This window comes from Apus apus, chromosome 7, assembly GCF_020740795.1.
Source record: "Apus apus isolate bApuApu2 chromosome 7, bApuApu2.pri.cur, whole genome shotgun sequence".
In the NCBI taxonomy this organism is placed as follows: domain Eukaryota; kingdom Metazoa; phylum Chordata; class Aves; order Apodiformes; family Apodidae; genus Apus; species Apus apus.
This window is the reverse complement of record NC_067288.1, coordinates 4937662-4951821: the sequence shown is the minus strand read 5'-3', so window position 1 is coordinate 4951821 and position 14160 is coordinate 4937662. Positions and strand designations below refer to the sequence as shown.

The following is a 14160-nucleotide window of genomic DNA, read 5'->3' as shown; positions in this document are numbered from 1 at the left end:
CAGTCTCTCTCTCCCCTCTCAGTCTCTCTCTCCCCCTCAGGTCTTCCCCCTCAGGTCTCTCCCCCCTCAGTCTCTCTCTCCCCCCTCAGTCTCTCTCTCCCCCCTCAGTCTCTCTCTCCCCCCTCAGTCTCTCCCCCCTCAGTCCTATGGCCCTGCCCCGGCTCCTGCCCCGACTCCTGCCCCGGGCCCTGCCCCGGGCCCTGCACCGGGCGGCACCGGCAGCTCCAGGTGAGGACCAAACCTTCATCTTATCCCCGCCGCCTCTTCGGGGCTGTGTGGTTTGCTTTGCTTTTGATTTTTTTTGGGGGGTAACTAAGTCCCGGCAGCCTGCAGAGCCGTCTCAGGGCGCCCTCGTGATAAATAGTTTTTTCCCCCCTGGCTAATTGTAACTACCATCTCTAAATGTTGGTTTTGTTTGACTTTTTTTGGCATCTCGCAGCGAATCGTCGTTTAAAATACGTCAAAAGCGATTTGGTTGCCTTTCTTTGAGCTTTCGTCTTCCTTTCCTCCTCCCCCCCCTTCTGCAGCACACAGTCTATAAACAACAAGGGTGGCCTAATAGGAAAAAAACCCTCCTTCCCCTTTTTATGCAGCCTTTAGGCTGTGAGGAGGGTAGCAAGGGAAACTAGTTCGTATAATCATATTTGTAGATACATCTAAGTGATAGCATCCTTCAGATTTACCCTTGCAAGCTGCAGCTCTAGCACACTCTGTAAATGTTGTGCTTCGTTTTGTAACTTAAGTCAGGGTGCCAGGCACTCTGGGGTCTGGGAAAAATCTTCTGTAATCATGGTTCAGGCCTTTTACCAGCAGTTGAAGGCAGGGAACCATTCAATTTACACCCCCCTGGTGGGTGTCAGTGTGTTTCAGTCTTGCCTTGTTAGGCTTTCTTTTTCCCGTGTCTCCTAAGTTCAAGAGTGGAATTGTTGGTGTGCCTTGGGACTGAGCTTCTCCTTCTCTTGCCCCTGAAGTCTGCAGGGCAGTAGTTTGCATCAGGCCTGTGTTCAGATTTCTGTCTGCAAGTTTGGCTGAGAGACAGAAATAATTCCTCTTAAAAATCACTCAGAATAATCTCGTGTTGCATTTATATCCTAAGGTCATAGCAGTTGTAGTGGGGAGCTATGAAGTAATTTCTCTGCATATGTCTAAATTAGATTGGTGCTGGGGGGCAACTCTGTTTTGTCTTGCTTGTCTGTAAAAGCCATAAAGTTATTTGCTGTTTTTATCCAAGACTTCAACAGCTTTGTCACTCGGACCAACACTTGTGGGGAGCTGCGTTCTGCTCATGTGGGGCAAGAGGTCACACTGTATGGATGGATTCAGTATCAAAGGTAAGTGCAAAACAAAGTGAAAATGGAGATAACTTCTTTTGCAGATCCAATATATGCTTTAGACCTGGATTCCAACACTTTTTTTCAGGTTGACTTCAGGTTTTTTCAGATAACTTCAGGTTATCTTTATCATATCCTGCAGTTGCCACTTCTGAAGTAAAACAGTTGACAACTGTGCCAGATGAGTATTTAACGTTTCAGAGTTTCATCCAAATGTTAATTGAGCCTCAAGCAACACTGTAGAGCTGTTAAATATCATTGCCCTTGTTGTATAGAAGAGAAAACAAGTAGTGGCATATTTATAGCAACTCTTAATAGCTGTGAGCAAGTGATTTCTTTTATATGGGGTCCTTAAATTTTAAGCAAATGATCTTGTTTGTATCTTCAACTGCAAGCACCTAGTGATGCATATTTAAAGTATTAAAGCTTTTTCTTTGTTTTGAATAGAAGCACTCAGAAAAAGTAGTAAGCAGAGAATGAAATGTTAATTCCAAGAGTTGGCTGTAGGTGGCGGGATGTCATCATTCCTAAGGGAGTCGAACGTTCTGTAAACGTAGGGTGAAAAACATGTCTACATAGAGCATGGATGGTGCTCCAAAATATTCTGGGGGATGTGCTTGTAAAATGAAGATAGTTCCTGTGGCTTTGGTGACACTGGTTTGTGCCAAAAGTCGCCTTATGCATTGTCTGGTTCAGAGAGGCTGTTCTTTACCCAGCATTGTCCTGCAGTGATGGTCTGTGTGGGTTTGTTTTCAGAAGGTCCTGAGCATCTTATTTTTGAACAGTCCCTGTTGGAGCTCCAGGAAACAGTGCTATGGCAATGAGGTGGTGGTGGTCTTGCTTTTAAAGGCAGCTGGAGTGTGTTCTGTTTGACTGCTTCTGGATGGATTAAGTGCAGTGGTAGCTGGGTCTGCTGCAGCTGAGGTGATCAAGATTTATGACTAGGTCGAGGAGTGTTGGTTTTTCATGTGAAAATTTGTATTGGACTAGTGTTCTCCTTGTTATGTGGTTGGATGTTTGTTTTCTATCCATGTCAACTTTAGTTTTATTGCTCATCTCAATGTATTTCTCTGAACCATGTTTCACAGCAGGAGATTGCACATCTTCAGAATCCCTGCTTGACGTGGATTAATGTTTAAATTAAAATCCTGCCACTCCTGGTTATTTGAGCATTGTTTGTCTGTGGCTGGGCAGAACCTGAATTTGTTCAGATATGGGAAAAGTATCTGTACATACATTGCTTGGGAGTGCTTTGAGATTAGCCCCAAGGTACAGAAAGCAGCTGGTTGCTTTGGCTTAAAAAGCAGAAGACTACAGAATGCTTGAAAAAAAACAAATCAACGTTTTCCCTTTGTGTTTTTCGTGAATCAGACAAGGCCTGTTCCTGGTTTTGAGGGATTTCCAGGGACTGACCCAGATCATCATTCCCCAGGATGAGGTAAGTGCTACCAAAATATTGAGTCTCTGTTGTTTTTGGCTTTTTCCCTTTGGCACCTTGGGTCCAGCAGAGGCACTTTGTCAGACTGACTCACAAGTAGACATTGTGAGAGCATGGATCTGACACAGCAGTAGAAACATTAATGCAGTTTCCTCTGCGTTCTGAGGAGTGATCCTGGGCCATTAGTCCTTTGAGCATGGTGCAGTTGTCCTGTTCTTTGAACCATTGGCATCTTCTTGCAGGCACATTCCCATGTGAAGAAGCTCTTGTCTAATGCCCCAGTGGAGTCCGTTGTGCGAGTGACTGGAGTTGTGTCCCCTCGGCCCCCAGGGCAGGAGAATCCGGTGAGAATGTTGGGGTCTCTCAGGGCTTTTATTCCTTGTGAACAGTAGGATTATGGTAGGTTTTGTGTCTTATCTTTGCCGTGGTCTCTGGGTGCCTATCCTTGGATAATGTGAGGAAAAATAGCTATGACATGTAACTTAGAGAACCTCAAAGCACATTGAACACCCACCAATTAAATTGTATCCTAGCCCTTTGAAAGGATAATGGCCAGATTTTTCAGGCTTTCAAAGTGTGGCTGAGATAATTTCTTTTTCTTGAGAAGAAATGTCATCACAAATCCCACAGCATGTGATGACCTTTTTCTCACTAGTAACAGTTTTTGCTGTTCTCATTGTATAGGAAACAGAGGTCAAATAATTATTATTATTTTTATGTTGTGCATTCCTCAGCTCTCACTGTCATCAGCCATAGATTAATCTGTCAGGATTGTGTGTATCCCATCATTGACAGGCTTAAAAAGAGAGCTTGGATTTATAACCATGATTTTTTTTTGTTTTGTTTCTTTGCTCTGGCCATGATTTTTATTGTTCTGACCACTTACAGATTTCCATAAATAATGCAGGCTTCAAGCCATGCCTTTGTTTCTTTTAATAATTTATCATTTTGTTGGAAGTTTGTAGATGCTTTTCCCTGGTAAACAGAAGGAATTCTGTAGGATTGAACAAACCTTGGTGTGGCCCAGTGCTGAGTGGGGGAAGCTGTCTGTTCTCCCTGGGGATCTGGGAAAAAGGAAGCTAGTTCTGAGAACTGGTGTTCAGAACTGGAAGTTCTGAGAAGTTCCTAACAAGTTGCCTGTTTTGGGTAGTGTTAAGAACTGATGGTTCTTATAATGTTCTGATGCTGCTGATGCACACTAAAATGTATAGTGCATGGTTTCACTGAAGATAATGGAACCAGTATTTTGTGCAAGTACGTGTGCCTTAGAAAGGTCTGTGCCTGGCTGCTCCTCTGTGCTCAGCATGTCCTTCAAGGAAAAGGTAAATGAAAAGTAGTTCTACATCTCACAGAGATCATCAGTATCCTACTGGGAAAGAACTTTGTCTTTCATGAGGTGACTTCTATTTTTCTGAGCAGAAGGCAAATGCAGGAGAAACCCACCCTTGAGAGAAGCTCTCTGTGTTATGCTGTGCTTGAAGGCAGGGAGGATAATCACAGGGCTTTCTTTTTTCCTCCTGACTGTATGTAAAATACCTGTGTCCAATTTTCCCTGAGTTTTGAATATTAATTTTCTTTCTTGCCTCTTTGCTCCAGAAAATGCCTACAGGGGATATTGAAGTGAAGGCAGAGACTGCAGAGATCCTAAACTCTTGCAAGAAGCTACCTTTTGAAATCAAGGATTTTATCAAGGTGTCTGTGTTTTTCCTTTTTCCCCCCTTCCCCCTTTTGTCCTGCGACTTCAGGAGCAGCTTCACTGGACGTGCAATCTGAATTTTGTCTCTTAATCCTGAAATCCCCCTCTGTCTCCAGAAATCAGAGGCCTTACGGATGCAGTATCGCTACTTGGACTTGAGAAGCTTCCAGCTGCAGCACAACCTGAGGCTGAGGTCACAGATGGTGATGAGGATGAGGGAATATCTGTGTAACCTCCATGGTAAGAAACATGCTTGAAGAGCAAACGAGTGCAGCAAACAACATTTCAGCCCTCCCTTCTTCTGTTTCCTGTTGCTGGGAGGGATTGCCAATCAATTTGCTACTCCAAACTGGTCCCACTTAGTGAGGACAGATCTGCTGGCAGTGGGCACTTTAGAGGGGGCCTGAAGAGCAAAGTGTGTTGAAATCTCTTAGCAGGCTACAAATCAATTGTTTCATATAAGCTGTATCCAGTGAGAAAAGGCCTTTGGCTGGTAGTTTCCCTCTTTTGGTCACCCAACTTGTGGCATGTCAAGGGGGTGGATTTCTTCTAGGCCTTGTGCTTACCTTAAAATTGGGAAGTCTGTTCTGGAAAAATAAAGCTTGGTTCACAATGGGTGGAGAATTAACAGTTTTTCAGCCTCTATGGAGTCCTCTGTCATCAACAGTTCTGGGAGGATGATTAGCTCAGAGCCTTTAAATCTGTCATTACACGTTACTTCTAGAAGCATCAAAATCTGTAGATTCCAGTGCACAGGGTTTTAAAGTATGACTCTTAGAGCAGATGGTAAAGGGAAGAGGGAAAGAAATGAGGCTGTCCTAGACTTTTTGAGAGTGTGAAACAGAACAGAAATCTGTAGATTTTGAGGGGCTACGTGGTGTGCTGGACTACCTGTTGTGCAGAGTAACTGTAGTCTAGCCTACTTTGTGTTATACTAGTCATCCTTGCTGTCAGCATATTCCCTATCTGAAGGATGTGTTTGTTCCTCAGGGTTTGTGGATGTGGAAACTCCCACCCTCTTCAAGAGAACCCCAGGGGTACGTGTTCTCTTAGTAATGCCTTTTAGCTCCTGTGATTGCATAGGCAGTTCATGGTTGAATAATTGGTCCTTTCCTGGTGCACTTCTAGGCTGGGTTGTTAGCTTACAATTCCACATTTGCTTCTGCAAAATAGCTGTGTCTGAAGCTGTGTGATTGCCCATTGCAGAGTCCAATCTCCCAGTAATGATCCACCCTGTTTCTGCACTAGAATGCAGTGTGAGGCTTTAGTCCTGTGTATGTTTAACCTTATTGCTGCAAAAGAATCTGTGATGTTGGCACTAGTTTTGATTCAATAGTTGAGCAGAGCTCAATGGTAGGGATATGTCTCTGGTGGGAGCAAAAGATGGGGAGGGAAGGAGTTCTGCAAAATCCATTGAAAACTGTAACTACCTTGGAAAGGGCACCCTGTGCTGCAATTCCTAGAGAATTCTGAGAGGACTGTGCATTTTATTACCACTTGATTGACATAGATTTAATTGCTGTGCTGGCATCTCTTGCTCAGAAGTTCAGTGTTTCAGTCTTCTGGGTGAATGGAAAGAAGGTCTATAGCAGAGGTGTGAAAAACTGACTCATAGGTTAGGAAACACACTCACTGATGTTGTTTTAATTTGTCTTGTCACTTTTCTTTTTACTTTGAGATGAGTGCTTAGAAATTCTCAATTCTTTTTAAAAAAGTTTCTCCATGGAAACACCAGCTACTGAATTTTATTGTATTTAGCTTGGCTGACTGTGAAAATAAGGCAGCAATCCCATTGCCCTTCTCAAAAATATAAATCCCTTTGTCATTTCCAAAGCTTTGGAAAACAAGAAGTTCCTAAGGCCTGTAATGGAAGGAATTGAGGCCACTTATTTGCTGAGTCCTGTAAGCTTCTCTCTTCCTTTTGATGCCAGGGAGCAAAAGAATTCCTTGTGCCCTCGAGGGAAACAGGCAAGTTCTACTCTCTGCCTCAGAGTCCTCAGCAGTTCAAGCAGCTCCTCATGGTTGGAGGCCTGGACAGGTAAGAGTTTTTTGGACTCTTGTTCTCTGCCTGTCATGTCCAGGGTTTACTTGCTTCAATTTGTGAGGTTTTGGATACTTCCCCGAAAACTTACTGTCATGGCTTTTGTGTTTTGAAGAGGGATCTTTAAATACTTGAGACTTTCCAGGAAAGCCAGACCCTTTTCCCCTCAGCAATAATGCCTGTAAGAGGAAATGCATCCTCTTTGGAGGTTGAAATCTTCACTGTGGTTTTAAATGGAAACCTGATCTGAAGCAGGCTTCCTGAAGAGCCTTTCCAAGAGTAACCTGTAGAACTATTTGTGATGAGTCTGGGCAGCTCAGCAGGACTGAGACAAGGAAAACATGTTCTCAGGGTGCATGAGTGCACAGCTTTTTTTACTGGGCTTGTGCCTCCAAATTAAACTGAAGGAGAGGGAGACAGTTGCTCATGCAGTGATCTGCAGGCCAGGTCTTGATTGTGACCGAGTTTAGCATGGCCCTTAGCAGGGTCCAGGTTTGGAGCAGAAGGTGGGAGGGGGGTTGAGTATGTCCCTGCTGGGACACAGCTCACCTGGGAGCCTCCACAGCCTCCGGAGGTCTGGCTGGAGATGGATTCAGTTGCTTCTGAGGGGATGGGAACAATCAAGGATATGATCAACTGTTGCAAAGGGAACAGACCTCCCTTTTTCTTTTTTTTTTTTTCTTTTTAATTTTTTGTGTGATCACTTCTTTACCCACGATTTAACTTGTTACTTTAAAGTGTTTTCTAAGTAAAAATACTCTTGCAGGTACTTCCAGGTTGCTCGCTGCTACCGAGATGAAGGTTCCCGGCCTGACAGGCAGCCTGAATTCACCCAGGTAACCAGCTCACTCTGCCTTTCCCCTTCTCCTCACCCCAGACAGCTTGTTTTCTCTTCTGGCTCCCTGTTTTCTGCAGGCTCTTTTGCTGCTTGGGGCCACCATGTTGTTTGCTGTGTGTTTCCCAAACACAGGCCCTTGAAGTCAGTGTGGGAGGTGTACAGAGGGGTTACTGTCCATGGCTGGCTGCACAGTCCCAGGTGCTGTAGGTGTGGGAACTGTGCTGCAGCAGTCATTGTGCTTGGTGATGCAATCTTGTCCTGTCCTTCTGGGTCAGGCATCCTCTTCCTCAGCCTTGAGATCCCAGGCAGAGTTAGCCTGGCTCATCCAAGGTTTCTTGCTCTGTCCTTGTCATCATTACCTCGTTCACTTCTCTGAGGAGATTGTTGCCTGAGTCATCAGGCTGTACTGAGGTCATAAGCACATCCTCAGTTTAATGCAGTCATGCTGTGATTTCATGTGGTGTATTGTTTCTTTCTAGTCAAGAGCTTCTGCAAGTAGCAGTGTAAAAACCCGTAGATAATACAGAATCCCCTCTGTTTTCTGTTTTAAGATAGATATAGAGATGTCATTTGTAGATCAAGGTGGGATCCAGAGACTCATAGAGGGCCTCCTGCAATATTCGTGGCCTGAGGGAAGAGGCTCTATTACAACTCCCTTCCCTTCCATGACATATGAGGAGGCACTGGCTGAGTATGGGAGTGATAAACCAGACACTCGTTTTGGGATGAAGGTGAGAGTTTGCCCATTGGAATTTTGTAGCTTCTCCTTTCTGGTGATGTTTGAAGAATAACTTTTGTTTCAATCATGTGTACGTGTTTGGCTGGAGTTCTTTATGCTGTATCTTACCCAAGGTGTCTATCCCATCATTGCTGCTTTGTACAGATAATCCTCTCTTGGAGAAGGGAGGGTTTGATTATTTGGTTGTGGGAAAATGTATGTTTTTACAACATTTTATTTTAAAATTAATGAAGCGTTAGGAAGCAATATCTCTTGACTGTCTTAAGAACAGAAGCCCCTAAGGCATCCACAGATCAGTGGTGTTATCTATTAAGAGGAACAGTATAGAAAAGCAAGAAAGCATCTTGCATTTCCCCAGGAATTAATTTTGGGGGTCTCTTTGTCAGCATACATTTCTCTTCACTGTGGTGGGATGTCACTATCTCAGGTTTTCCTGGCTGTCTTGCACTTCTGTTCCTGCAGTGTTGAGCTTCCCAATGGTTATTGCAGCTTGGGCCCATTTGCTTCTTCCTGTGAACAATCTGGTTTCTCTGAGCAAAGAAATTATATCCTAGGGAATGGTGTTCAAGGTGTTAAGATACAGGTGCAGGATTTTTGCTTCATGTTCCTACCACTGTTGCTTTTTCCTGTGGTCTCCTCTTTCTCAGATAGTGGATATTGGTGACTTGCTAAGAAGGTCAGACATCCAGTTTGTGCAGAAGGCACTCAGTTACCCACGTGGTGCTGTCAAGGCCTTTTGTATCCCTCAGGGAGTGGTAAGTGATGCTTTTACACACTGCTTATGGTTTATGTGAGATAATGAAATACCAATTTGAATTTCTTTGTTAGTAGGGAAATGTTCCTTGCTTTTCCTGGGGGAGTAATGCCTTTCAGGGAACTTGGGATGGGTTGTGATTGACATCAGGTTGGGCTGGGTGGTGTTAGAAGAGGGGAATGGAGACAGTCAAGTGACAGGAAGAATATATTTTTCTCAGGAAGAGGAGGCAGAAAACAGAGCTGCAAACCCTTTGAGGCTAGGGAAGCTTCTTGGGGTTTCAGCCTGCTTTTGTCAAGGATGGCTTCTGATGTGCATCTCAATAATAAATTGTACCCTGTGATGAGAGGTTGAAATATAGCCAGTTATGGCACAGCTCTGTTCTGGATCAGTGAGAGAAAGGTCAGGTGTCTACAGTGCCCTTCTCATGTTTGCTTTTGCTGCATTTGTGGGCACAACTTGGGTCTCGTGATGAGAACGTCACAGACCAAAGCCAAGGCTGACAATTGATGTAGAAGATGATTTGAAGTAGCCATCTGTTTTGGCAGGGAAGCAGATTTAATTCTGGCTCTGGGTGTCTTTGCAGTTTGGGCAGTATGGGAAAAAAAATCCACTAAACACTGAGTTTGATTTGGGAAATGGAACTCTCTGACCATGGTTTCTCTTGGGATTGTTAATTCTGACACAAAGTGCAAGTTACTGGCTTCCCACGGGAGAGAGGGCACTAAGGTGTGAATTTCAGCAAAGCAGAAGTGGATTCTTGACCCCCTCTAACATCAGAGTAGCTGAAAAGAAATAAAGATTTGAGGCAGGTCCTCACATCTACTGCATTTCTTTGCACGAGAGTCAACCTTTCCATATATTTTGCTGATGTTTAATGTGCCTTCCCTTACTTTTTCTCCAGAGATATCTTAAAAATAAAGATTTGGAGTCCTTAAAGGAGTCTGCAAAATCCCAGTTTAACCAGGTGAGACAGAAACACTGCTGTAGCTTGGAAATGGTGAATGACAAAGTGTGTATGCAGGCAGTTGCAGGCAGAGGAGGGTAGAAGAGCAGTTTCTAATAGCTGGGTCAGTGCCTGCACCTGTGATGCTTCAAGACACGAGAGGGCAGCACTGAGCTGAACAGAGTCTTCCCTTTCTTTAGGAAATCATGGAAATTACCTGCAGACCTGATGGAAGCTTGAAGTCTCTGCTTACAAAGTTTCTTGGTGAGAAGCAGCAGTCTGAGCTCATCCAAGCACTGAACATGCAGGTGGATGATGTGGTGCTGCTGGCAGCTGGTGAACACAAGCAAGTGGTAGGAAGCATTTACTGGGTGGCTGTGTGAGTTGAATGTTGCTGATGATGGCTTTGATGTTATCTGACCTCAGTCTGATTCTTCTTATTAATAAAATAGGTCATAATCTAATTCTGTGTTTCTCTAGAGCTGAAGCTAGAGCAACAGCATATTTCCCCCAGTCAGATTCTGGGGATCACTTGTAACTGAAATGAAGGCTGGAATATAAACCAGGAAAGAATCAGTGCCTCCTTTTCTCTCACCTTAACTTTTCAAGTATTGTACCTCTAGAGATTGGAAAACAAGGTCAACTAGGTCATTTTGTCTCCCATAAGCAGATGAGTGAAGCTAATTAGCAGCAGTGACAAGAGATTCTGTCCCTGCCCTTCTCTTGTTCTTGCCAGCAGACGATGCCTTCCAAGTGTTGCTGTATGACAAGGTGTCATGCTTTGCTTGATAGCCAAAATTTGGTCATATTCTCTTTCTGTGCCTTAATTTCCCTGTCTGCAAAGTGCAGATTTTACCTATGCTTCCCCAGTCAATCCACATTTGTGTAGACCTTGAGGTTAGTCTGGGACAGTTCTGTGAAGATGGAAAATTAGCAAGAAAATGAGCTTTCCAGCTCCTTCCTTGCCTTTCTTTGTCAAACCCTGGAGCTGCCTCAGCAGGAAGGGACTGTCTGTTGGGAGAGAAAGTAAAAGTGTTTAAGGCAGCAATGCATGACAGCTGATGCTGTCTGTGATACTACCTTTAGGAAACACTTTTCCCTGGTTGGTGTTTGAGTGACTTCCCTGACAGTAAAATTTGCCCTGTCTGGTTCTTTCCCTTCTCTCCTGCAGTGCTCTGCTTTAGGAAGCCTGAGGTTGGAGAGTGCTGATCTCCTTGAGGCAGCTGGGCTGGTACTTCGTGATCCTGCAGCTTTTCACTTCCTGTGGGTGGTGGATTTCCCCCTTTTCCTTCCAAGGGAAGAAAATCCCACTCAACTGGAATCTGCTCATCACCCCTTCACTGCCCCTCATCCTTCAGATACCAGCCTCCTCTATTCAGATCCTGCAAAGGTAACTGACTTCATGCCTGCCAGACTGGCTTTTTTATAGCTTTGTGTCATGGAAAACTGGGCAGGGAGGAGCTGTTCTTAGTGTGAAAAAAGGTTTTAAGGATCATGGAACTGACTGTGTATTGTACAAGTCTGCTTGGAAGAGATGGCTTCCAGGTTACTGTGAGTGGCAAATATCCCTGTGTGCCCCTGACAAGAGGGGCTTATAGGAAACAGTTGCTGAAGGAGAGGAGTTATTCTGACCCATCCTGTGTTGCTTCAGCTTTTTGATCAACTTTGTAAAAGGTTTTGTACTGTTCCCACCTCTGTCAGCAGCAGTCTGTGACCCCCAAAGGACAGGTACCTGTACTGCAACTGAAAGAGCAGTGTTGTAGTATGTCATGGCTTCATTCCCAGTGTTTTTGCTGTCTGTGCAGGCTGGTGTTAGATGCAGCTGTGCCCCAGTCATGCCAAGGTGCTTAATTTCTTTCTGCAGGCCCGTAGCCAACACTATGACCTTGTGCTGAATGGCAGTGAAGTTGGAGGTGGCTCCATCAGAATTCATAGTGCAGAACTGCAGCGTTTTGTGCTGGAGAATGTGCTGAAGGTAACACCTGTGGATGTCTCTAACATCCTCTTGGAGATGGCTATTTGACTTAAATAGCCACTTCAGATTCTGTCAGAGACACCCGTGTGCTTCTTAGAGAAATATAACTCCTAGCCCTGAGTCATCATCCCTTCATCTTGCATTACTAGTAGGAAGAGCCTTGTTTCTCCAGTGACACTTATGTCATTTTGCAGGAGGATTCTGAGGTGCTTTCCCACCTGCTTGAGGCTTTGGAGTTTGGAGCTCCACCTCATGGAGGAATCGCTTTAGGTAAGTGCCCTGTAGCTCTCCAGGATGCAGGTGTCATGGGACTTTTTTCTTTTCTTGGCATATTAGGTCCCAGGAATGTCAGACTTTTTTTTCTAGAACCTTGCAAGTTTGTGGTTTAAAAAAAGCCAACCAAACAACAAAACCCCACCAAAAAAACCTCCCCCAGAAACCAAAGCTAGCATTTTAACCTGTGGTCTTCCAGTGTGATTTCCCTCCATCCATTCACCCAGAGACTTTTGTTCTTTTTTTAATTCCTCCTACTTCTTGTAATCCTTCAGAAGGGGCTGACCAAGAGCTTTGTTTGAGCAGATCAGCAGAGCCCTGGCAGTGTTCCTGTGACTCAACTGCCCTGGCTTGTTATACTGTCTTGGCAAAGACACTCTGTCTTACAGTCCTTGGTGTGCTGCAGAATTTTTTGCTAACATTGAAAAGCTTATTTTTCCTTGGCTTTTCTGCTCTTGAGGCAATTCTGTTTCTCTGCTACTGCTCAGGGTTCATTTTTCCCCCGCTTACTTGCTTCAGTTTTTATTCTTCAAGCTCAGTAATATTACCTACTCCATCTTTCTGATTTTTCTGACTCAGAGGAAGTAATATAGGGCCATAACTCAAATGGTTCACCAATTTGTTTTCTAGGACTTGACAGGCTGATCTCTCTCATCGTTGACGCTCCGAGTATCCGAGATGTCATTGCCTTTCCTAAATCCTTCAGGGGACGGGACCTGATGGGCAATGCTCCAGACTATGTCACTCCAGAAGAACTAGAGCCATATCACATCCAGGTTTCCTGGCCACTTGCAGAAAAAGAGGCAAAACAAAACTGTCTTAAAGCCAGTGATGTCTGCTGATCTGTTTAACCAGAGGTAGTTACAGCCTCTTAAGTAGAAGAATTCAGTTCAGGAAACATCAGCTGTTATGAGAGGGTGGGGGACACTGCAGCACCACTGTGCTGTGGCAGCTTCAGGACTGAATGGACTCCCCAAGAGAAATTCACCTTTGGATTGGTAATGGAAAGGAGGAGTAGAGAAGCAAAAGGAAAGAACATAATTTTAGCCTAGGATATTTAGAATGTTGGCTTCGGGGTGTCATGCTGGACTGGCGATGGGATCTCATTTTTTTTCCATGCCCTTTGTAAATTATTTCTCCTCCCATTTCCAGGAGTTAGTATGAGCTTCCCTGGCAGATGGTTTGTATTCCTGATGATCATTGAAACTTCTAGCTGCGGACTGTTACAGAAGGGCAGTGCTGTGCAGGGCCAAGGTCTCTGGATGCTTCACAGCAACACTTCATGCAACCAGCAGCTTGTAGCATGTTGGAGGATACAATATTATCCAGAACTTGCCATGGGGGCTTTAAAGAGGGGAAGAGAAGTGTTTTTGTAATTTGAAACAGTTGTGCTCATAATGCTCATCAAAGAGGTGATGATCTGTCTTTGGGGCTTGTGGTCCTGGTGCTTTTCAGCACACTAAGTCTAAAGTTTGTGTGTTTGTAAATAAAGTTTATCTGGCAAAGTGGTTTTGACTGAGCTTGGCTTTGGGCTTTCTCTACAAGATCAAGCTGCCAGTTTTTATGACCTCTGAACCCTTCAGGAGGTGAGAGAAATCTGTGACAGCATAGCAGGATTGCTAGTCTTCTGGGAATTCTGCCTGGTCCTGCAAACCTGCAGCAGCAAACATTCTTTGCAAACAACTGTCCATCCCTGTCCCACACCGGAACAGCCACAGTGCAGGAGCAACTCAACCCTGGCAGAGCATGGGCTCTGGCAGCATCTTGCCAGACCAAGGCACTGGGCTCTGCTCTGTAGTGTATGCAAGCCCTCTGCAAAGGCACTTCTGTAGGTCTTCAGCTCTGTGTTCAGGTTGGAGAAAGCAGAGAATTGGTGGCAGGAAAGGAGGAAGGTGGTGAAGGAGCTGAGGAAGGGAGAAGAAAGAAGTGACCTGAACTAGGAACATGGTGTAAAGGAAGAAAAGGGAGAGCTGCTGTGTCCCAGCCAGGAAGGATAGCAGGAGGCATCTGCCAGAGGAAGTGCATGAGGTCAGAAAGAAGGCTGCAGTTCTTGGCTCAGCTGATCCTGAGCTCCAGCCCTGTACAGGAGATCCAATCTTGCAGATTCTGGCAGATTCGAACAGATTCTG

At 44.7% G+C, this 14160-nt stretch overlaps 1 protein-coding gene across 3 annotated transcripts; it reads left to right on the top strand.

Moving 5' to 3' along the window:
• The first annotated feature begins 13 nt into the window (after positions 1-13).
• On the top strand, positions 14-13539 carry DARS2 (aspartyl-tRNA synthetase 2, mitochondrial). 3 transcript variants are annotated; one of them, XM_051624710.1, is made up of 18 exons: positions 25-228; positions 1232-1331; positions 2703-2769; positions 3012-3113; positions 4366-4461; positions 4582-4705; positions 5456-5502; positions 6397-6503; positions 7273-7342; positions 7896-8075; positions 8731-8838; positions 9742-9804; positions 9984-10136; positions 10955-11173; positions 11648-11758; positions 11953-12028; positions 12662-12888; positions 13184-13539. In XM_051624710.1, exons 1-17 carry the CDS (start codon positions 147-149, stop codon positions 12871-12873), a joined length of 1917 nt encoding a protein of 638 aa, XP_051480670.1. In that variant the 5' UTR covers positions 25-146; the 3' UTR covers positions 12874-12888; positions 13184-13539. The 3 variants fall into 3 exon arrangements, with proteins under 3 accessions (XP_051480671.1, XP_051480670.1, XP_051480672.1); XM_051624711.1 differs by having other exon boundaries at positions 14-228; positions 12662-13539; XM_051624712.1 differs by lacking the exons at positions 11648-11758; positions 11953-12028; positions 12662-12888; positions 13184-13539 and having other exon boundaries at positions 9984-10162; positions 10955-11069.
• The last annotated feature ends 621 nt before the right edge of the window (positions 13540-14160 follow it).

Bases quoted from the DNA above. Each gene is read 5' to 3' on its own strand.
- DARS2 (XM_051624711.1), top strand. From the start codon at position 147: ATGGCCCTGCCCCGGCTCCTGCCCCGACTCCTGCCCCGGGCCCTGCCC. The intron at 3,114-4,365 runs GTGAGAATGTTG...TCTTTGCTCCAG, and splicing joins CCCCAGGGCAGGAGAATCCG to AAAATGCCTACAGGGGATAT. The intron at 6,504-7,272 runs GTAAGAGTTTTT...ATACTCTTGCAG, and splicing joins ATGGTTGGAGGCCTGGACAG to GTACTTCCAGGTTGCTCGCT.